Below are 22887 nucleotides of genomic sequence, written 5' to 3'. Positions count from 1 at the left end.
TTCAAAAGTAACAGTATCTGGTGTGGCCATCAGCTGCATTAAGTACTGCAGTGGATCTCCTCCTCATGACCTGCACCAGATTTGCCAGTTCTTGCTGTGAGATGTTACCACACTCTCACACCAAGGCACTTTCAAATTCACATTTCTGTGGGGAGTGGCCCAAGCCCTCACCCACGGATCCAACAGGTCCCTGACGTGCTCAATGGGATTGAGATCCAGGCTCTTTGCTGGCTATGGCAGAACACTGACTTTCCTGTCATGCAGGAAATCGTATCGGTTACCTAACGTAACCTCGGTTCTCTCTAGATGAGGGAACGAGTATTGCGTAAGCTAGCTTACGCTACGGGAAAGATTCATCTTTTCTGAGATATTGAAGCCAAAAAATTATCCTTAATTTTTGTATCCATTGTCAACGCAGTGCGGCAGCTGCAGACCTTGAGCGGGCTAGCTAGCGAGCTCATAGGTTGCTCTGCGGCAACTGCTGCAGCCTATAGACGAGCTTGGGCGAACTCGCATCCAATGAGAGGCGTCCGCGCTCACTGCAACAAAGCCCGCCAAAATGGGCGTGACTAGAGTGCATATAAGCGTAGTTCGTAGGCTGTAACCCTGGTTTTCATTGACTGAAGCGAAAAGTCGCCGTGGGGCGAAGCACGGCCGGCTACGCAATACTCGCTCCTCATCTAGAGAGAACCGAGGTTACGTTAGGTAACCGATACGTTCTCATCACGAGAGGTTCTCTCGTGATATGTAAGCTAGCTTACGCTACGGGAACCCATTGTCAACGCCGTGCGCACCAAGCATCCACTGTATGAGCCCCAGGGAATTAAGGGGGGACCCAGGGGAGCCCTTATGAGTGGGGAAATAATATTTGGCCGGCAAGAATGCGGGTCATTGATTGTGTAATACATAAGCACATAGTGGAAAGGGAACGACAGAGCGGCGGTGCCGGTCTGTGTGGAATGTGTCCCATCAGTGCAGCTCACCAGGGGAGCTGTAGCGTATTAAACCGCTAGTAGTTTTGCCTGCAGAGCGGGCACTTCCATATTGTAAAATCTGACAAAGGTGGAGGGGGAAGTCCATCCCGCTACCACACATATGTTGTGAATGGAAATCCCACTGGACCATGCCCACGAGGATGCCATGCCTCTAGTGGAGTGAGCCCTAATGCCCAACGGACATGGCAGGTCTTTTTCCGCATATGCAGCAGCAATAGCGTCCACTATCCATCTAGATAGTGTCTGTTTCGAGGCGGCGAGACCTTTGGTGCGCCCTCCGAACGAAACGAAAAGCTGCTCAGAGCGTCTGAAAGCGGCGGAGTGCGCAGTATACAATCTCAGTGCTCTGACCGGGCAAAGGAGATTGGCGTCGCGTTCGCTATCGGGTGCTGGCAGCGCCGATAGGGAAATGACCTGTGCTCTGAAAGGAGTACCGATCACCTTGGGAACATAGCCGTGTCTAGGCTTTAAAATGACCTTGGAGTCACTTGGTCCAAACTCAAGACACGCAGCGCTGACAGACAGCGCGTGAAGGTCTCCCACACGTTTGACTGATGACAGGGCAGTCAGAAAAACGGTTTTGAGTGAAAGGTATTTCAAATCCACGGATTGAAGTGGTTCGAAAGGGGGCTTTCATAGTTTCGAGAACTATAGAAAGATCCCAGATAGGAACCGATGGGGGCGCGGGGGTTCATCCTTCTAGCTCCCCTGAGGAAGCGGATGACCAGCTCGCTTTTACCCCATGACTGGCCGTGCAGGGGTTCAGCTTAACGCCGCAATGGCCGCCACATACACTTTGAGCGTGGATGGGGATCTGCCCTTATCCAGCAGCTCTTGTAGAAATACGAGCAGCGACGACACCCCACATGTCCGCGGGTCCAGGTCTCGGTCGGTGCACCATTTTGAGAACACAGACCATTTTGACGCATAGTCTTCTCGTGGAAGGGGCTCTAGCGTGTATGATGGTGTTTATTACTACTCCTGGCAGAGCGACGGGTAGTCGTTGATCACCCACGCATGCAGCGCCCAGCGCTCTGGGTGGGGATGCCAGATTGTGCTGCGAGCTTGAGAGAGGAAATCTGCTCTCACTGGGATGGGCCACGGCGCTGTCAGTGACAGCTGCGTAAGCTCCGGGAACCATGTCTGATTCTCCCAACGCTGGGCTATGAGGAGCACGGAGTGACGCGCTTCCTGATCCTCTGCATTACCTGTGGCAATAGCGAGACGGGAGGGAAGGCGTAAAGCGGGTGTCTGGGCCAGTCCTGGGCCAGCTGCCCTCGCTGAGAAAAATATTGGGCAGTGAGAGTTCTCTTTGGACGCAAAGAGGTCTATCTCCGCTCTGCCGAATAGGTGCCATAACGCCTGGACTGTTTGAGCATGCAGGGACCATTCCCCTGGGGAATATTGTCTCTGAACAGTCTGTCCGGGCCGCCGCTCAGGTGGCCTGGCACGCGCGCCACCCTCAGCGAGCGCAGGTGGCACTGGGACCAACTCAGTATGCGTTTGGTCAGATGGAAGAGGTTCCTGGATCTGACACCGCCCTGACGTTTTAGGTAGGATACCACAGATCTGTTGTCCGAACGGACCAGGACGTGGTGACCCTGAATGACCGGGAGAAAGCGCACGAGCGCGTACTCGACCGCTATCATTTCCAGACAATTTATGTGAAGGAGCTTTTCCTGAACTGACCATAGGCCGAAAACCGAGAGCCCTCGCGAGACCGCGCTCCAACCCGTGTTGGACGCATCTGTCGAGATGACTTTTCGGCGAGATACAGCTCCCATTGTCACTCCCCGCTGATACCATTCAGCCACTGTCCAGGGCTGCAGAGCTGAAATACAGGTCTGAGTCACCTTGATGGGCTGGCGGCCTGTGGCCCAAGCCCGGCGAGACGCCGGGTGTTTAGCCAATGCTGAAGCGGGCGATGTGCAGTAAACCCAGCTGAAGTACTGCTGCGGCTGAGGCCATGTAGCCTAGCACTCTCTGCAACTTCTTCAGAGGTGTGAGGCTGTTCATCTGAAATGACGCTGCTAGTCGCTGCACACGGCGCCAGCTGTGTAGATAAGCGAGCCGCCATTGTCACTGAGTCTAGTTCTATTCCAAGGAAGGAAATTGCCTGACTGGGCTGTAGTGAGCTCTTGGTCCAATTGACTGCAAGGCCCAAACTGTTCAGATGACTGAGGAGAACTGTCCTGTGAGACAGAAGCTCTGTATGTGATTGTGCCAAAATCAGCCAATCGCCCAAATAGTTCAGAATTCGCAAACCCTGACTCACGAGGGGTGCGAGCGCCAAGGCCCATGCACTTCGTGAAAGTACGGGTGCTAAGGACAGGCCGAACGGAAGGACGGTGTATTGATAAACCTGGCCGTCGAGGCTAATCTCAAGAATGGCCTGTGACGGGATTTATCTGAATCTGAAAGTATGCATTTTTCAGATCGAGAGAAATAAACCAGTCCCCTGGCGCATCATGCGCGAGGAGTTTGTTGGTTGTAAGCATTTTGAACGGTCTTTTGCAAGCGCTTTGTTCAAAATCCTGAGATCTAATATTGGTCTGAGGCCGCCGCCTTTCTTGGGGACAAGAAAATAACGGCTGTAAAACCCCGACTCGCTCAGTGGAGGCGGCACTCTCTATGGCCCTTTTGCACAGAAGGTTTGTTATTTCTGAACGAAGCATGCACGCTAAGCTTCCGTGTTCAAAGTAGTTTCGAGCCGCGCTCTGAAGCAAGGAGGACGGCGATCGAACTGTAGCAAATAGCCCTGTTTTATTGTGCTTAACACCCATTCGGATATCCCTGAATATCTTCCCACGCTTTGAAGCGTAATGTTAGAGGGTGAATGGCCAAATCGCTTGATTGCCGCGACACAGCCGCTGAACAGAATGTGTGAGCGCGCTTACTGTGCTTATGCTGGACTGCTCGCAGACAGCATGGACAGGCTGTTCTGTGAGTGACTTCCGATTGAGGTGAATGGGGAAAGAGTCACGCCTGTCAAGTGATGCGCAAGCATAGCCACGGGCACGGGACTTACATACAGAGAAGTGTTTGCTGGCCGTGTGACAGAGCCGGCAGAGAATGGGTGCGCGCACGTATTCGTGGAGCGCATTTATTGACTCTAACACTCGAAGTGGTTCGTGAACCGCTTTTGAGTGTGTTCTGATGGGGACACGGAACGGTAATGCTTGTGTGTAGAGGTGAACACTAGATTGTGGGCACATTTTCTACACATAAGGCTGGTCGTGGTGACAGAGCGGCCAGAGAATGGGCGCCGCGACGGATTCGTGGGTGCGCTTATTAACCCTAACACTCGAGCCGGTCGTAACCGCTTTATGTGAGTGTGTTCTGATAGGGACATCGGACGGTAATGCTTGTGTGTAGGGGTGAACACTGAATTGTGGGCACATTTTCTACACATAAGGCTTTATTTTGGTCGCCGTGGAAACGGCGTTTGAGTGCAGGCAAGTGGGTAATATCACCGCTTGTTGGCTGCTGAATCCACCACTGCAGTAGCCTGAGAGAAGGGGACTGACAGGGGGCATACGGGACTTACATACAGCTGGCCGTGTGACAGAGCGGGCAGAGGAGGGATACGCGACGGGCTCGTGGGCGCTTATTAACTCTAACACTCGAGCCGGTCGTGAACCGCTTATGTGAGTGTGCTCTGATAGGGACATCGGATGTGTAATGCTTGTGTGTAGGGGTGAGCACTGGATTGTGGGCACATTTTCTACACATAAGGCATGTTTACTCTTTACAAGATTTCTTGGGTCGCCGTGAAAACGGCGCTTGAGTGCAGGCAAACGGGTAGTATCACCGGCTTGTTGGCTGCTGAATCCACCACTGCAGTAGCCTGAGAGAAGGGGACTGACAGGGGCGAAGCTTTGACGGTGGTCCGCCGCGGCGGGCCTGAGCCGCCGCTTTCTCAACAACGCTAGGAGGACTTCGTTGCTCAGGTTTCAGTACAATCTTAGGCCGAGGCCCGCAGGGGGCGGCTGTCTGCGGCGGCTGTCTGAGCCGATCGAGGGCGGCCGCCCTGTCGACGCTGTGAAGTCTGGCTTGTTGAGCTGGGCGCTGTGAAGAGGCTCGTGCAGGAGGCTGGTCACATGGGCTGCCTGCAGAGGAGCTTAGCGCGACGAGGCAGAAAGAGATTCATGGCTTGGGCTTCGAGAAACGGTCAACAGTGCCACTCACCGCGGAACCGAAGAGACCGGACAGAGAGAGTGGCGCCGTAGTGCGCTCAGCTTCTCCCAAGTCGGCTAGTCAGATCTGAAACGGCCTCTGTCTGTAAGACGGCCATGGAATGCAGAGCAGATGCGGCTTGGCCGGGCGGCGGTATAGGCGCCGCCAACACAGGCGGAAGTAGTTCTGCAGGCCTTAGACGGAGCACTAGCTTAGACCGCCATCTCGAGGAGGGCGGGCAAAGGTGCGGCGTGGAGTCTGTTGGGATCCTGCTCAGGGGCGGTGACCACTGAGCCCGAGGCGGTCGACGGCCAGTGTGAGGAGGCGCTGCTAGTTCCCTTCGACTCGGGCGCTGGTCCTGCTGGATTCCTGGGCCGAGGAGGAGGCGTAACCCTGACCACCTCGCTGTCCGAGCCATGATGGAACAGCCCTTATCCTCCGCTTCGTCCGAGATGGCAGCAGAGCAGCCGCCGGCGGCAACTGCGCGATCCCGGTGGGCGGGAGGGTGAAGGCGATGCTCGAGGGAGGGGCTTCGGCGAGGCAATCGCTTCTACCACTGGTTCCGCAGCCTTTGAGAGCGGGCGCTTTTACTGCGGCGCGGCTGTCGTCCTGAGCGCCGAAGTCGAGCCCGCAGGGTCGACATCGAAGTTCCTCGCAGAGATCGTGATCCGCCTTCAGCGAGGGCGAGCTCTGCATGCCCCAGTCCCAGGCAGAGAGCGCAGATGACGTGGCGGTCTCCGGTGCTGAGAGGGGCGCGACATGAGGCGCAAGTGGAGCGAGGCATCTTTAAAAAGACGCCAGTATTCTTTGTGAAGTTCATAAGAACTAGCTTGCTTTAAAAAGGATACGCCGCCGATGGCGTAGCTCGCAGGACGGCTGAAGGTGGCGAAGACGGCCGGCTTCTTCGAAGCTGTCCACGCTTGCTTGATGCCCCTCGAACGGCGACGCCGCTTCCAGTTCAGAGATGCGAAGAGCTTCGCTGAAGAGATGAAAATCAGGGTTCCAGCCTACTGAACTACGCTTATATGCACTCTAGTCACGCCCATTTTGGCGGGCTTTGTTGCAGTGAGCGCTGGACGCTTCTCATTGGATGCGAAGTTCGCCCAAGCTCGTCTATAGGCTGCAGCAGTTGCCGCAGAGCAACCTATGAGCTCGCTAGCTAGCCCGCTCAAGGTCTGCAGCTGCCGCACTGCGTTGACAATGGATACAAAAATTAAGGATAATTTTTTGGCTTCAATATCTCAGAAAAGATTAATCTTTCCCGTAGCGTAAGCTAGCTTACGCAATACGAGAGAACCTCTCGTAAGAGAACATGCACCGTAGAAGCAGAATGGCTGGTGGCATTGTCATGCTGTAGGGTCATGTCAGGATGAGCCTGCAGGAAGGGTACCATTTTATGTCCGATTTGCCGAAAGGTGGAAGAACGCATCCCGAAATGGAGAGTAGCAGTGATCTAAACCCCTCTTGCTGCATGTGATGTGTTGGTAGTATTTAAACGAGATTGTCCTGAGATTGGCTTTGTTAAAGTCCCCTGTAACAATTAATGTGGCCTCTGGGTGCGCGGTTTCCTGCTCACTTACACTTCCATACAGTTCCCTTAGTGCTTGCTCTGTGTCGGCTTGTGGAGGAATGTACATGGCTGCGATTGATGAATTCCCTCTGTAACGCAGATTGACTTAATCTTTTGCAATAAACCAGAAAGAATTACAAAATCCTTTAATATGATCACAGGACTATCGGACCATAATTTAGTTCTGGTGACAAGAAAGTTAACTAGCAGAAGGTTTTGTGTTTCAACTGTTAAGGAGAAAGAAGTATCTAGAATACCATACAATGCACGGGATCATTTTATAGATACAATAAACAGGTTTAACTGGAGTAATTTGCTAGATGGGAAAGATGTACATGATGGCAGTACAGTGCTTACAAGTAGACTACAGTATTTTGTTAAGGAGTTTACCCAAAAATTTAGAAACCGAAATTATAAGAATAGTCTCCCATGGATTAATGCTGAAATTTTTAATATGATGAAAGAACGTGATCTTGCAAAAAAAAGGCAAATAATTCAAAATTAAGCACTGATAAACACCGTTTTGCAATGTTGAGGAATAAAGTTACATCTCAGTTAAGAAAGTCAAGGGCTGACTTTTTTCTGACCATTATAAACAATGCAGGGGGCAATTCAAAATTGATTTGGGATCAATTAAACAAATTGCTGGGGCAGGAACATAAAGAAAGAAAACCAGTTGAACTTTTGTCGGATGGGAAATGTATTTCTGATCCAACTGTGGTTGCTACAGCTTTTAACAACTATTTTGTAGACTCTGTTGCATCTATTACACAGGGTTTCTCACACATAGATATTAGTAAGTGCCCTATCATGTCGTCAGAGAACAGCCTTGTGTTTTCCAGCGCTTCTGAAAGAAATATAGAATCCTTAATCAATTCACTTAATACTTCTAAAGCAAAAGATGTTTTTGGTATGGATAATACAATGTTGAAAGAATTAGGTTCGTCATTGATTATCCCCATCACAAAAATTATAAATCAATCGATCTCTGTGGGGGAATTCCCAAACGCTTGGAAATTAGCTATTGTTTCCCCTTTATTTAAATCAGGAGACAGACAAATTATTTCCAATTATAGACCTATTAGCATTTTGCCAGTAATATCGAAGGTTTTACAAAAATGAGTGTCTCAACAGATTAGGGATCACTTGAATAACTCAGTATTTTCCCTTCATCCATTACAATTTGGATTTAGGTCAAATCACTCCACTGAGACTGCGAACTGTTTTTTTTTTAATCGAAAATATTAAATCTTTGCTTGATAGGAACAAGGTTGTTGGAGCTATTTTTTTAGATCTTAGGAAAGCCTTTGACACTGTTAATCACAATATTTTACTGTCTAAATTATCTCTATTTAATTTTTCAGATAATGCTCTAAAGTGGGTAGCATCTTATCTTTTTCAACGCTCACAAACTGTACGTATTGGCAGCTATCAATCTGAACCTCTTCAATTGTCCACTGGAGTGCCTCAAGGGTCTATACTGGGCCCTCTTTTGTTTTGCATGTATATTAATGATTTGCCGCGTAAGTGAGAGTTCAAATGTATGCAGACGACACTGTTTTATATATACATGGAACATCAAAAGCAGCAGTGGCAGCCAAACTTACAAATGCTATGGTTAAAATTAGTGAATGGTTAAACCACTGCAGCCTTCAGTTAAATCTTTCCAAAACAGTTGGTAAGTTTTTTAGTAAAACCACCAACTCTGCAGTTGATCCGGACATTTTTATTACCAGTGAAAAAATTCAAATTGTTTCAGAATTTAAAGATTAAAAACTGTTAAGAAAATAAAATTTAATCTATATAATTTTCGACATATCAGGAATTCAATGTCTACCCAAGCTGCCAAAATGTTTATGCACTCTATGATTTTTTTTCACATATGAATTATTGTCTAACTACTTGGTCTCAGGTAGCCTTGCTACCAATACAGACTATATATAAACAAACGCTAAAATTGTTTGATAAGAAACCACATCATTTTCATCATTGTAAGATTTTATCAAAATATAAATTGTTGAGTTGGGAAAACTAAGTTTTCAAATGGCTGTTTAGCTTATAAAATTTTTAATGGCCTGGCCCCACCACCTCTTAGTGAGTTTCTGAGTTTAAGATCGGATAACAGTCGTCTCACTAGAGGTACACTTAGAAGGGACTGTGTTATTAATTTCAGGAAAACTGCTTTTAGTCAGTCTGCCTTCTCTATTAAAGCTTCAAAAGAATGGAATGACATCCCAACGTCAGTTAGAGAATTAAATAGTTATAATGGATTTCGTTCTTCTTTTAAAACTTGGCTTTTTAGCATGCAAATATGTCAACATTGATTTTTAAAAAAATTTTTTTTTGCGGTTTTGAAATTGTAGGGTTTGTTGATTTTTGTTATGTTTTGATTAAACTGTTGTATTTACATTGTATTTTTAGGTTGCCTATTGTACATCTGGCCTAGGACTGCAGATGAAATCTAGCCTTTTGGCTAACTCTGGCATATTTTGACTTGTTATGTTAATATCCATTGTCCTTATAATAAATTAAATCTTAACCAGAATGGTCGACACTGTAGCATGAGATATTCCAGATCAGGGGAGCAAAAAGACTTTGTGTTCGTTCCTTCGATCACACCTTGAATTGTTGATCACAAAACGTACACCACCTCCTCTGCTTTTCCCCAAGAGATCATTAGTTCTGTTTGTGCGATGCACGGAGAATGCCGTAGGCTCGATTGCTGAGTCTGACCTCAGTAGACTCTAAGGCAGATAATGCAGCAGTCCCGCAACTCTCGTTGGTAGGAGATTCATGTCCTAAGTTCGCAGAGTTTGTTGTCCAGAGACTGGACATTCGGCAGAAGAATGCAGGGTAGTGAAGGTCGTTTGGCGTGGCATCTGACCCTAATGAGGACGTCGGCCCTCCTTCCCCTTTTTTGGCTTTGCCTTCATGTTTGTGACCACGTGTTCCAAACAAAGGGCTGCTGAGTTTGTAAACAGAGCATCATCTTTATTGAGCATCTCAAAGCTTGGTTTCTGATGTGTTAATGAAAAGCCAATGTCCAGAATAGTTTGTCTGTCATATATAATAATACTGACATCATCTAACACAAAATAAAAACATGAACTAAGAACATTAAAACAGAGAGAACGAGGGAGGAATGTGGCAGGGTGGAGGGCGGCTGGGTCGTGATTCCGCACACCCAACCCCTAATCAGACTAATCAAGCCTCAGAGAGGGATAAAGGCTGACTGGATGCTGCAGTGTGACAGAGAGAGAGGGATTTACAGACAGCTGCCTGACACCTTTGTGTGTTTGTCTTTTTGTTTCAGTTTTATATTAAACTATTATTTATAGTGTCAAGCCGGTTCTCGCCGCCTCCTTTACACGTACATCATTGTAAGCTCGCTCCCTCGGTAAAAATCGAGGGGTTGAGGGTCTGTCAACAGAAACTTCCCTCGCTAAATTAACAAAGTGGAACGGACTTCAAAAATGGTGGCAAGGATTTCTAGAGGGGAAGTGCTTGGTGGAGATATCAAGTGGATGTTTAAAGTGAAGTGGAACGCAGCCCTGTACATCTGTCAAGCACTTGCAAGTGTAATCGAGCTTGAAATCATGATTGCCAAGGAAACTGCTGTCCAGATGAACAGTGAAAACAGAGTTATATTTTGGTCTGTTCTCACCTAAAACCAACTAGATCGCTTCAGAAGACATTGCTTAAAGCACTAGAGTCTGATGGATTATGTTTATAAACGTGAAAACTGAGAGCTGTTAAGTATTTGCTAGCTCAAATATACCACTCGGACATCTTTTCCACCAAATGTAGGTTAAAGAATACACCACTGAGTATTCTGAGTGACATCATGGTCTTGCATTATCTGTGTTCTAGGAGTTGTCCCTTCGTTTAGCTGAGAGAGAAGGGGCCCGCGTTGTGGTGGCCACAGACCCTGATGCTGATCGCCTTGCTGTTGCAGAGCATAACGACAAGTAGGCTATCCTGCCCTCTTCTACTGTACACCCTCAACTACACCTTATCTTGGATTTTGCATTGTATTATGTACATTGTGTTAGTATTCAGATTTTGCTGTAAAATGTATCGTTTCAGTTATAATTGATAGTATTTGTTTTAAGTGTTGAGTGTCATGTATTTAGTGTCTAATGTTTTTATGGGCAGTTGCGGTTGGAAAGTGTTCACAGGAAATGAGTTGGCTGCATTGCTTGGCTGGTGGATGTTGTTTAACTGGAAGGAAGCACACCCAGACCCAGCAAACACTGAGAGCGTATACATGCTGGCCACCACTGTCTCATCCAAAATACTTAAGGCCTTTGCACGCATAGAGGGCTTCCAATTTGAGGTTAGTACAAGTTAATAATAATAATAAAACAAATACAAAAATTGAAATGCACATAATAATAATATATATATATAATTATTATTATTATTATTCTTCTTAAACAGTCTGTGATCTAAATAGATGAATGCACAGATTTTACACTATAAGCAGTGGGTTTCTAATTTGTTTATTAGTTTTTTCTCTGACATTTGTGTTTTTATTTCTTAGGAAACATTGCCAGGCTTCAAATGGATTGGAAATAGAATCCACGAGTTAAGAAAATCAGGAAAGGAGGTCATTTTTTCCTTTGAAGAATCCATTGGTAGGTATAGGTTAAAAACCATACATTAGGGATGGCATTGGGATCAGGATAGTAGACTAGTTGACTTGTCATGCAACAACAGATAAGTTAATACTAATTTTATCTATTCTCTTTTTTTTAGCTTTAATATTTTAAGTAGCAGTGCTTTTAAGGGGATGAATTGAGCCTTTCTCTGAGTTCATCCTGTTGCTACAACTATTAAAGCACTGCTTTTGTAACCGATACACAGACTTCAAGAATACATGTTTAAATAATATCATCAAATGATGACAAAAATAAAATTTGGGGGTGAACTATGCCTTATAAAATCCCTGTCAAAGGCCAATTAAGTTCTACTGTATCCTCTCCTTTTATTATGATTTCAGGCTTTCTGTGTGGGAACATGGTTCTTGATAAGGATGGAGTCAGTACAGCGGTTGTTGTGGCTGAGATGGCTGCTTATCTACACACCAAAAACCTTTCCTTGAACCAACAACTACGGAACATCTATGAAATGTGGGCACCAATCTATGTAATATCTTCTCCTTTTGCTACTTTGTTTTTTCAAGCATGTTTACATCAAATATGTAACAAATATGCAAGAAAAACTATTGATGAAAGGTTTATTCACATTGAGACCGAAAAGAATAAAATGAAAAGCAATTTCATGCCCATACAGTATGTGGTACTGTTCTACAAACATAGGTCTATTTATTCTGGTTTACTGCACCGACCTTTCAGCTGTCAATGCATGAGATTAATATATTTAATGTTGTTAAGGTATTACCTAATTTGGCATAACTTTCATTATATGTTTTTGATGCGTTTTGAGTGAAATAAGTATAGAGAGCAGTTGGTGTGGTTGGGGTCAGTATTAACCTTATGGAGCAATTACACTCCGACCCAATCTGCGTAGCTCCACCGCCATCTGTTATGAATCTGACCGTGTATAACTGAAAAATCATCTGCCGTGGGCCTAGCAAGAACCTCCACTCTAGCCTGGCTGTTCTGTTGCATCCTGGTTATGAAGCTTAGTTTCTCATCATTTCAACTTTGCTGTATGAACTCTCGACCACGAATTGATACTGCCAATTATAGCATTTGCAATGCACTTGGAATTGCCCCCGCTACATTCATCGCTCCACTCGCTGCTTCTGCTAATCCATCCATTTTGTCCAATAGACTGTATACTCAGCCACCACCCCATGTGATGAACACTAACGGTTTAACTACTATAACCTGCATGTAGTCTATTGTTAATTCTGAGAAACGTCATGCTAGCGCACATCTCTCGCTGGCTGTTTTAAACTGTCGCTCTCTAACTTACAAAGGCTACATTTCTTTGTGACACTGTGTGATTAAAAAACATGATATGCTGCTACTCACAGAAACATGGTAAACTCCATGTGATTATTTCTGTTTTTAAATGTACTTATTCCTCCTGGTTACAGCCTGTCATCCAGGGGTGGTGGTCTGGCTGCTGTTTTTTGCAGCCACCTAAAAGCAAATGTTATTGATGTACTCTAAGTTAATACCTTTGAATAGTTGGCGTTTAAATTGTCAGGTCCCTCACCCCTTGTAATTCTTGCTTGCCAACCTCCTAAACCATTATCAGAACTTTTTACAGAACTGAAAGTATTGTTGACTCTTGTATGTGCACTCTCCACTGTTGTAATACTGCTTGGTGATTATAACATGCATATTGACTAATTGTGCTAATGCCCATGAATTCATATCTATATTGGAATGTTTACGTTTTTACAACATGTCAACTTTCCCATACACTCACATGGTCAAAATTTGGACCTGGTTGTACCTCTGGAATAAATGAGTTCACTGTCTCTGGTTCTCTTTTATGGGAGTGTCCGATCACTCATTTATTGAATTCAGGTGTAAATGCCCCTTTCGCTTGCACAGTCAGAAAACTGATATATCATTCCGAAATCTTAAGACTATTGATCCTTCAATGCCTCTCTGCAAGACTCCTTACTCCCCAGCATCAAAGATCTTACCAGTCCCTCTGAGTTTCTCTCTAGTTATAATGCCGATATCTCCAGTGCACTTAACTCTGATGCACCCATCAAGATTAGACCTGTTCCTTCATCTCAATCCTCCCCGTGGTTTAATGCTGATCTCCATGTTCTAAAATAAACCTGTTGTCACCTTGAATGCCTCTACAGGAAAACTGGTCTAACTGTCCATTCCATTGCCTACACTGAACAGCTTCAGACTGCATTAAACAATGCACGCTCAGCATATTGGTCCTCAGTTATACACAGTTCTGTTAAAAGGCCGAAAACATTATTTTCTACTGTTAACAATCTCATAAACCCACCTACCTCCGTTATTACTTGGTCTTCCGATCTTTGCACCTATTTCCTTTAATATAAAAATTGACTCCATCTATACATTGTTTTATTCTATAGTACCTCCACCTCCTTTCCATTACCTTCAATCTGATCTTCCTGCCACCACTTTTTCCGACTTCACCCCCACCACCCCATCGGCAATAAATAAATTATATAAAAACTCCAACTCCACATACTGCCACAATGACCTTCTACTGCTCAACACTCTCTGTCTCTAATATCAACACTTAGCTCTCACTTAATTAATAGAAGTTTCTGCACTGGTATGGTACCAGTTAAAGACTGCTGCTGTAACCCCAGTCCTAAAAAAAACCTGGTCTGGACACATCTGAATTCAATAAATACCGCCCTATCTCAAACCTCCCCTTCCATTCCATATTGCTGGATAAAGCTGTTGCCTCACAGTTACACTCCCACCTTGCTACCAACAAATATTTTTAACTTTTTCAATCTGGCTTCCATTCCAAATCATCTACATAGCACCAAGACTGCACTAATTAAAGCAACTAATGAACTGCTAATTGCTGCTGCTAATTTTGGTGAACTCATAATGCTTGTCCTGTTAGATCTTAGCGCAGCATTTGACACTATCTCAAATCGCATTCTTCTCTCTCGCCTTTCCGTTATTGGTCCTTTTGTGGATTTTGAAATCCTAGGTACTATTAACAGGATGGAATTTTGCAATCGAAGTGAACATGATGGATTATAGCATGATAGAAGTTTGCTTAAGTAGTGGGGAGCTTGACCAATCAAACCTTTGTAATTAATAATCAGAATAAGAAACATGACATGTAGCCAATGTAATGATGATAAAATTGGGCTGGTATGATCACATTTCTTGGTTCTAGTCAATACTCAGCTGCTGCATTTTGTACCAACTGAAACTTAACTGAACCTGAAGGACATTCCCCTCCAATAACACATTACAGTCTTGAGGTCATGAATGCACAAATTCACTTTTTGGCATCAGAAACAGAGAGCTTGTGTCTTAACTTGGCAATATTTTGATGTGGAAGAATGCTGTTCTACAAACATTGGAATATAAGGTGAAAGTGATAAAACATATTTTGTCTAGTGTTAGCTGGCACCTAGACAAACAATTGTAGACCAAAATTAGAAAGATGGAGCTAACAGAGTGTGTATTATAAGGTTTTGAAATTGAACATAAAAAGGGTCAATTTGACTCTTCAGGACAACGTAGGGTCTTTTTTTTTTTTTTGTAGCTTTGTATATAAATGCATGAAAATAAAATGACAATGTAAGCTTCAGATCACCTCTGTGGAGGCTGTCATGAATTTTCAGGCCAAAAACTTCAATACGTTGATGTAAATCAGTGTTAAAAAGACCCATAAGTCCAAGGAAGTGTTAACTTCACTGCTATTTTTAATGCCAGGATAAATAATGGTGGTGGGAGTGGTGATGGTGTAGTGGTCTAAAGCACATAACTGGTAAACTGGTAATCAGAAGGTCGCTGGTTCGATCCCCACAGCCACCATCATTGTGTCCTTGAGCAAAGCACTTAACTCCAGGTTGCTCCGGGGGGATTTTCCCTGTAATAAGTGCACTGTAAGTCGCTTTGGATAAAATGTAAATATAATAATATTCAGTCATATAAATATTAGCCTAAATAATTAATATCAAGACAAAATGCTAGGTATATTATAAAATGAGGTATTAGCATATTACATATATTTTTCAAATTAAAATGTTTTTTCACAGCCTCTGTATTATTTATTTACAGCATATTTGCATTTTGTGGATTAGTATAAGAGCACAGCACGGTGTCTGTGTATTCATATGCATTTATATTACTTGCACATATACCGATCAGCCACAACATTAAAATCACCTGCCTAATATTGTGTAGGTCCCCCTCCACTGTCAAAACAGTGCTAACCCGCATCTCAGAATAGCATTTTGAGATGGTATTCTTCTCACCTCAATTGTACAGAGTGGTTTTCTGAGTTACCATAGACTTTATCAGTTCGACCTACAGAATATTAGGCAGGTGGTTTTAATGTTGTGGCTTATCAGTGTATATTATAGGCTTATGTTTGTAGAACAAAGTGTTCATTAAATGAAACTATTTCAATTTAAGTATGTAATTTTTATAGAGAACTCAAAAGCAACTGCACTTCAGTGCTGGTGTTTCTTATTTTGAGGGTTTGTAAGGGCCGCCCGCAATCACGCTGGATATTGCAGCAGCTGGAAACATGACAAAAATAATTTTATCTCATTGATCAGTCGGTTTTCTTTGCAGTCTGAAGAAAACAAATTGGACTACTCTGTATAAAAAAACGTTCGGATTGACGATTTGCTGGACCTGGTGTGAATAGCACCATAGGAATCCATTATTCCTATTCAAAAGCTCATTCTAAATAAACTTTTGCACCAAAGAAAGTCAGACTTTGTGTAAATAGGCCTTTACTACTTATTATGTACCCTTTAATGCTTTTTTGTTGTTTTTTTTTTTTTTTGTGTTAAACTAATGATAATCAATGTGAAATGTCATAAGTTTAAATCAAATATGATGTCTTAAGTGTTTAACCCTTGTGCATTGTTCAAATTCACTACCCTTTCGTTATGTTCGTGGCTGAAAACATCCACTACTTTAAACTGCTGTAAAAATGTATCAGATAAATATTTTTTTCAAATTGTTTTGCATAAATCTATTAATCAACCTCAGTCCTGTTCAAAACTACTAAAGGTTTAAAAATAAAAATCAGGATTTTAACTCTTTAATTGCCAAATTCATAAACGATGTCACTGATTTGGGGAAAAAAACATACAAAATGACGTATTTTCAATATAAAATGTGATTGTGGACTGGATTTTTTTTTTTACCTTTTATCACAGTCTTGGACATGTCAAAGATTAGAAACAACATTGGTTTCGATGCATTGTTAGTTTTTGTGCAGCATCAGATTTTAACTTTTTCTCCCTCATTTACTGTTCGTGGCTGTTTTTGCCCCATTGACTTCCATTATAACCACATTTTTTGATTGCAAAGCCATGACACCATATAATCATGCATTTTTGATTGATTGTGGTTTTCCCTGTTGGGAAGAGGTAAAATTTGTGATTTTTACTGTTGATAACCACGTGGCACCATTAACCCTTTTTAGATAGGCCTGTGCAAAAAAAAGCTTAGTTTCTGGCTTTTACATGGAGTTATATGGACAATAATTGCATATTAAAGTGTGTGTGGGTGTGTGTTGGTGTGAGAGAGAGAGAGTGAGAGAGTGAGTGAGAGAGTGAGTGAGTGTGTGAGAACTCACCTTGTTGCGTCTGAGAAAATCAAAACATGCACCTCAGCTCTCACAACTACATGGAGTAAACAAAAACAAAGTGCCTTTTGATGGTGAGAAATGCAGAGTAATCAAAAACAAAGCAAGTGGATTTAAACACTTGCATGCAAGCCTGCTGGTCATTTGATGGTGAGAAGAGCAGCAAGCAACATGAGAAAGGGCTTGACTTGTAGTGAAGTTTTAGAGATGATAATGCAGCCTGACCCCTCCAGCGAGCTGCAGGATGTATTGTCTTCTCCCTCTGACACCACAGACTCAGCAGAGTCAGATCCTGATTTGGATGTGGCACCCTCATCATCCTCTCTAGCTTCCACTGAAGGCGAGGAGGATTCGGAGGATCCTGGATCTGGGTGGGTTGGAAGAAACGGCGAAGTGTGGTTTTCCACCAACGCGGAACTCCCTTTCTTCAGCCTGCCAGAGGCGTGACTCCAGGGCCGACACGCTATGCCATCGCAAGGGTCCAGAACATGGATTCTGTGTTTAATCTGTTTTTCACAGAGGAGATGATTGACCTCATTGTCAGCAAAGCAGTGGTGACAGAGGGACCAAAAAAGAAGCCAGAGATAATTGCAGATTACAACTGCTGCAAGGGAGGTGTCGACAATCTAGACAATTTTGTTTTGCCATTACACATTTGTTACTACATGCATCCTATTCCTGTTAATTTTTACTTGAATTCATGTGCTTGTTAGAGATAAATTTAGGAGATACTGTTTGTGTTTTGACAATGTTTGCATGATTATTCTCATTGTCATGTGCAGCTTCAAAAATACTTATTATGAAATCTGTACTTATTCTTGTCTTGTTCTTTTATTTTTGTAGGTTGTCGGCACCTACAGCTTCAGAAGGATGACCAATCGGTGGCCACAGACGTTATTTTTTAATATGCTATTATACTCCGTATAACTCCATGTAAAAGCCAGAAACTAAGCTTTTTTTTGCACAGGCCTATCTAAAGGGTTAATGGTGCCACGTGGTTATCAACAGTAAAAATTACAAATTTTACCTCTTCCCAACAGGGAAAACCACAAACAATCAAAAATGCATGATTATATGGTGTCATGGCTTTGCAATCAAAAAATGTGGTTATAATGGAAGTCAATGGGGCAAAAACAGCCACGAACGGTAAATGAGGGAGAAAAAGTTAAAATCTGATGCTGCACAAAAACTAACAATGCATCGAAACCAATGTTGTTTCTAATCTTTGACATGTCCAAGACTGATAAAAGGTTAAAAAAAATCCAGTCCACAATCACATTTTATATTGAAAATACGTCATTTTGTGTTTTTTCCCCCAAATCAGTGACATCATTTATGAATTTGGCAATTAAAGAGTTAAAATCCTGATTTTTTTTATTTTTTTTTAAACATTTAGTAGTTTTGAACAGGACTGAGGTTTATTAATAGACTTATGCAAAAAAAAATTGAAAAAAATATTTATCTGATACATTTTTACAGCAGTTTAATGTAGTGGCTGTTTTCAGCCACGAACATAACGAAAGGGTAGTGAATTTGCCCACAGTGTACTGTTGAGATTTTGAAAATTTTCAAAGCATTTTCCTAAAATATGTGTGAAAATAAGATTTGTCACCAAAAATCATTCCATTTGCTGAAACACGGAGAAAGTTATGGCCAAATTACGACTCAGCAGCACCACCTAGTGGCTGAAAACATCCCGAACAGCACACAAGGGTTAACTGTACCTTTGTTTTACCTTGTTTATATTATCTGGATATTTCTAAATATTTCGCTATACTGTTTCACCCCAGATATGGCTATCACATCTCCAGAACCTCCTATGTCGTCTGCAGTGACACTCCCACTATTAATAGAATATTTAGCCGTCTGCGTAACTTCGGAGGTCAGGGTGTATACCCAGGGTTATGTGGTGGTTACTGCATCACACACATCAGAGATGTGACCACTGGTTATGACAGCAGTAAGCCTGACAAAAAATGTGTAAGTCAAATCAGTTTATTAGGTTTTATTTTTATTAAGGTTAATGACAATCAATGTTTGTCTTACAATAAATTAAATCTTTAATATTTTCTACAGGTCCTTCCATTGTCCAAAAATAGCCAAATGGTCACATTCACGTTTCAGAATAGCATTGTTGCTACTCTGAGGACCAGCGGGACTGAGCCAAAGATCAAGTATTACACAGAATTCTGTGCTTCACCAGGAGAACGGTTTGTATATTTTATTATATTGAAAGTATTTAATATGGATGACATTGGTTGTACTAATCAACAGTAATATAAATGTAAAAGTACTAAACTATTCTACTGCATAAATGGTATTATATTTGCTTAAGAGATGAATACGTTTTGCTTTAATAGACTCCAGTTTTTACTTTTTATGATCCTTAAATCTGACACTTTATGCTTAAACTCTGCAAAATTTTCTGGAGTGCTGGAATTATACTGACACCTAGCAACATACATGTGGCATTACAATAAAGCAAATGAATTTGGTAATATACCAATACACCATTCACACACAGTTCTGATTAATTCAATCTGTGAGTGAAAGTGTCCAATAATAGGGGGAATACCGAAGTAGTGTTCAGCGGGTCTTATGATCTTAAAATGTTAGCCCCTGTGAGGTGACCTGCTCCATGTAAAATACATTTTCTTATTAAACCTCTATGTAAATCAGTGAATTTCATGTGAGTACATGATTTAAACATTGTTTAAAAAATTATTTTAACAGTAAGGGTAGCATAATACTAAATGTTTGTGTATGTGTGTGTGTGTGTGTGTGTGTGTGTGTGTGTGTGTATATGTATATATATATACTCAAATTATGTAAAATGTATTTCATCACCTACTGGTTGGCAAACGTTAAAGGAACATGTACATTGTTTATGTGCTGAATTAATCAATCCACTAAAAATCACTGTAATACCAGTTTTAAGTCATTGCAAAAACATTTCAGAAAAGTAAAGTTCTGAGAAAATGTGGTTGCATAATTTGTTTACAGATGCCACTTTGTTTGCTATATTATGCAATGCAGTAATACATTTTTTTTAATGGCCTAAATGTCCAAAAGGTCAAGGTGCATTTTGGGGCCACTGTATGTCCATGCATTACATTAAAAGTTTCCTGTTATACATTACTTGCTTTACTTATCTTCTGCATTCTTGACTATAGGAAATAAATAGTTGAAAAATTTACCACATTTTATTTATTTTTGTATTTTTTTCAGAGATGTCTCTAGTCTGGAGGACGAGTTAAGAAAAGTGACAACTGCTCTAGTCGAAGAGTTTCTAGAGCCTGACAAGAACAACCTGATTCGCAGATTAGTATAGCTTTATTTTAATTCTAGTGAAAAGATTGTTGGTCCTCATGGGCATCTCATTTAAAATCAGCCCCAAAGGCCTGTCACTGAACTGTCCTGTGAAAGTTGTTTTATCACTGTGAAATTATTTCAAGCATAATCACTTTATGGCCCTCAATCAAAGAAATATTTGAGTAAACATGACTGCTTGTTTTTCATTTGTATGGTTTATAGATGGCAAGTTTTGACATGTTAATTTCCTTTTAGAAAATACACAAAATGTGTCTTTGTATAGAGGTTAATGGAAAGGAGGAGGCGAGAACCGGCTTGACAATATAAATAATAGTTTTAATATAAAACTTAACAAAAAGACACAAACACATGACTGTCAGCTGCCCGTAAACGATCTCTCTCTCTTGCACCACCATCCGCAGTCAGCCTTTATCCCTCTCGGAGGCTTAATTAGCCTGATAAGGGACCTGGTGTGTATAATCATGACCCGGCCCCGCCCTCCTGGTACTACTGGTAAAAAATGGCCGTCAGTGGACGCTCAATAAATTTTTTTATTATAGAATATTTGCTTATTAGAGGACTACAGTGCTTCAAAATGTATTTTAATGAACACATTTAGTGATTTAACCCAAATAATAAAAAACACAACATTTTGTTACCATTTTTGAAGTCAAAGTCTTCAACCAAGTCTCAAGTCAAGCCCCTTTCAGCCCCCACTGGCTCAGCTGACAGTTATTTTCAATGGCAAAATGGAATGTAAACAAAAGTTAGCCTGAGGTGTGCTGTCTTACATTTTGGTCTTTAATTAGACTGATCTAAGTTTTTATGCAACTGACTGAAAAAATTAAGACCAACATTTTAGACGACTAACTAGTAAGACTAGTCTAAAACAGTTTTATGCAACCGGCCCCTGTTTTCAAACCCCCTGTCTTTAACTATGAGCATGTGTAATTTTGTGGACTCCTAAACGTGTCCATATTATACATAGTGTTGATGTTCGCACTTTTGATTGGAGTTATAATGCATTGATAAGAGGCAAAGCAGAACAGAATCTTGTTGCTCCATCGAAATTCTGCTGGCTTCATTAAGCTGGAAATGCACATGCCTCTGACATTAGCAGCCTCCATAGCTATAAACATGCAATCGTAATACAAAGCATTTGGTTAAAAAAGGTTTTTTTTTTTTTAACTAAGCTGATAAAACTTGTGGGTTGTGTTCACTATAGATGTAATCAAATTACTTGTGATATTCTTTCTCTTGTTTTTCAGAAATGTATTGAAAAGTTCTTAAAACAAAGTAAATTTGACTTATAAAACCACACGAGACTTGTTTTCAGAGAATGTATTTTGAATGCACTTGCCTTGGTTCACAAAACAAAAAAACACTTTAATCTGAAAAAAATAAATTAGAAAAAATAACTTTACATGAAACAAGTCTTTCTGACTAACAAGTAGGTATATCAAGCTTTGGATGTTTAGATACTTTTGCTGGAAAATAAGACACCAATTTTTTCAGTGTGGCAGTTCTCTTGAAATTATCCTTTGCAAAAAGTTAGTTAGTGCTGTCTTAAGTATTAGTAAAGATTATTTTAAAATGCAATAAAATAGCTGCCCAATTTATTTATGTTGCTCTATGGATATGCAGTAAGTCATAAGGTAATTTCTGCCATCATTTTGTTTTTATACTTTTTTTTTTTTTTAGGAATTTGATTTACTCGTCTTTCTGGTAACATTACATATAATACACAGACTGCTGTTGTTGTACTGTAATAATGAGTGTGTTTAAGGCATATTGTTTATTTTGTGTTACTCAGATTATTTACTGTTTAATTTCAAGAAAGAAATGTAAAAGTATTTTGTAGGTTCTTAAAAAGTTGAATTAATATTTTGGTTGACCTCACTAGTAAAGATGGTCAAAAGTGTAATATATATATTTATATATATATATATATATATATATATATATATTTGAGTGAGTGATTTTCAGGTAACCAAAGGTAGAATGATATTTTATTTAGAGTATCATTTTTTATATATATATATATATATATATATATATATATATATATATTTTTTTTTTTTCCTTTCTCTATTATTGTTTCAAGTAAAATATTTATTTGCAGTGCAGCTGTGACATTACTAATATATGAAATATATTTTATATCTACACGTATACAAATAAAACGTTGTATTTGTAATATCTTGTGATTTCCTTTTTGGGAAAATAATTTGATTAAATTTGAATTCAATAGAATGCACACACTTTGCGAAATACGCACCGCTGGGATTTGCACCAAAAATCTCCTGTTTATTAGAGAGGTGCTTGGCCACCTAAGCCATGGTGGCAACAGCAAGCGGTGTCTGTGTTGTGAGTCAGAAAACAAAAAGGGGCAAATCTTGGTGAAATGTGGTGATTAGATCATGCAACGCACCCTCTGCAGTGTAAAATATTTTTATAAAGGAATTGCAGTCTGGAGGCCTCTCACAAAGGATGTAATTTGTTGTCCATCTAAGATAGTGGAAAGGTAAAGCCAGTTTTTCAATACTTTTTGGTGACCGCTGA

The 22887-nt window shown here is 41.6% G+C and overlaps 1 protein-coding gene across 1 annotated transcript in view; it reads left to right on the top strand.

The window, feature by feature from the left end:
• LOC127629979 (glucose 1,6-bisphosphate synthase-like) overlaps window positions 1-22268 on the top strand; it is a 52251-nt gene extending 29983 nt beyond the window's left edge. Inside the window, exons 8-14 of the mRNA XM_052107329.1 lie at window positions 10612-10709; window positions 10897-11077; window positions 11285-11378; window positions 11744-11873; window positions 18804-18993; window positions 19090-19223; window positions 20242-22268. Of these exons, the coding sequence (XP_051963289.1) occupies window positions 10612-10709; window positions 10897-11077; window positions 11285-11378; window positions 11744-11873; window positions 18804-18993; window positions 19090-19223; window positions 20242-20344 (930 nt within the window). The 3' untranslated portion in view covers window positions 20345-22268. The remainder of the gene's footprint in view (window positions 1-10611; window positions 10710-10896; window positions 11078-11284; window positions 11379-11743; window positions 11874-18803; window positions 18994-19089; window positions 19224-20241) is intronic.
• The last annotated feature ends 619 nt before the right edge of the window (window positions 22269-22887 follow it).

This window comes from Xyrauchen texanus, chromosome 36, assembly GCF_025860055.1.
Source record: "Xyrauchen texanus isolate HMW12.3.18 chromosome 36, RBS_HiC_50CHRs, whole genome shotgun sequence".
Taxonomy (NCBI): Eukaryota; Metazoa; Chordata; class Actinopteri; order Cypriniformes; family Catostomidae; genus Xyrauchen; species Xyrauchen texanus.
Note: the sequence above shows the minus strand (reverse complement) of the source record. Positions and strands in the feature narration are given on the sequence as shown.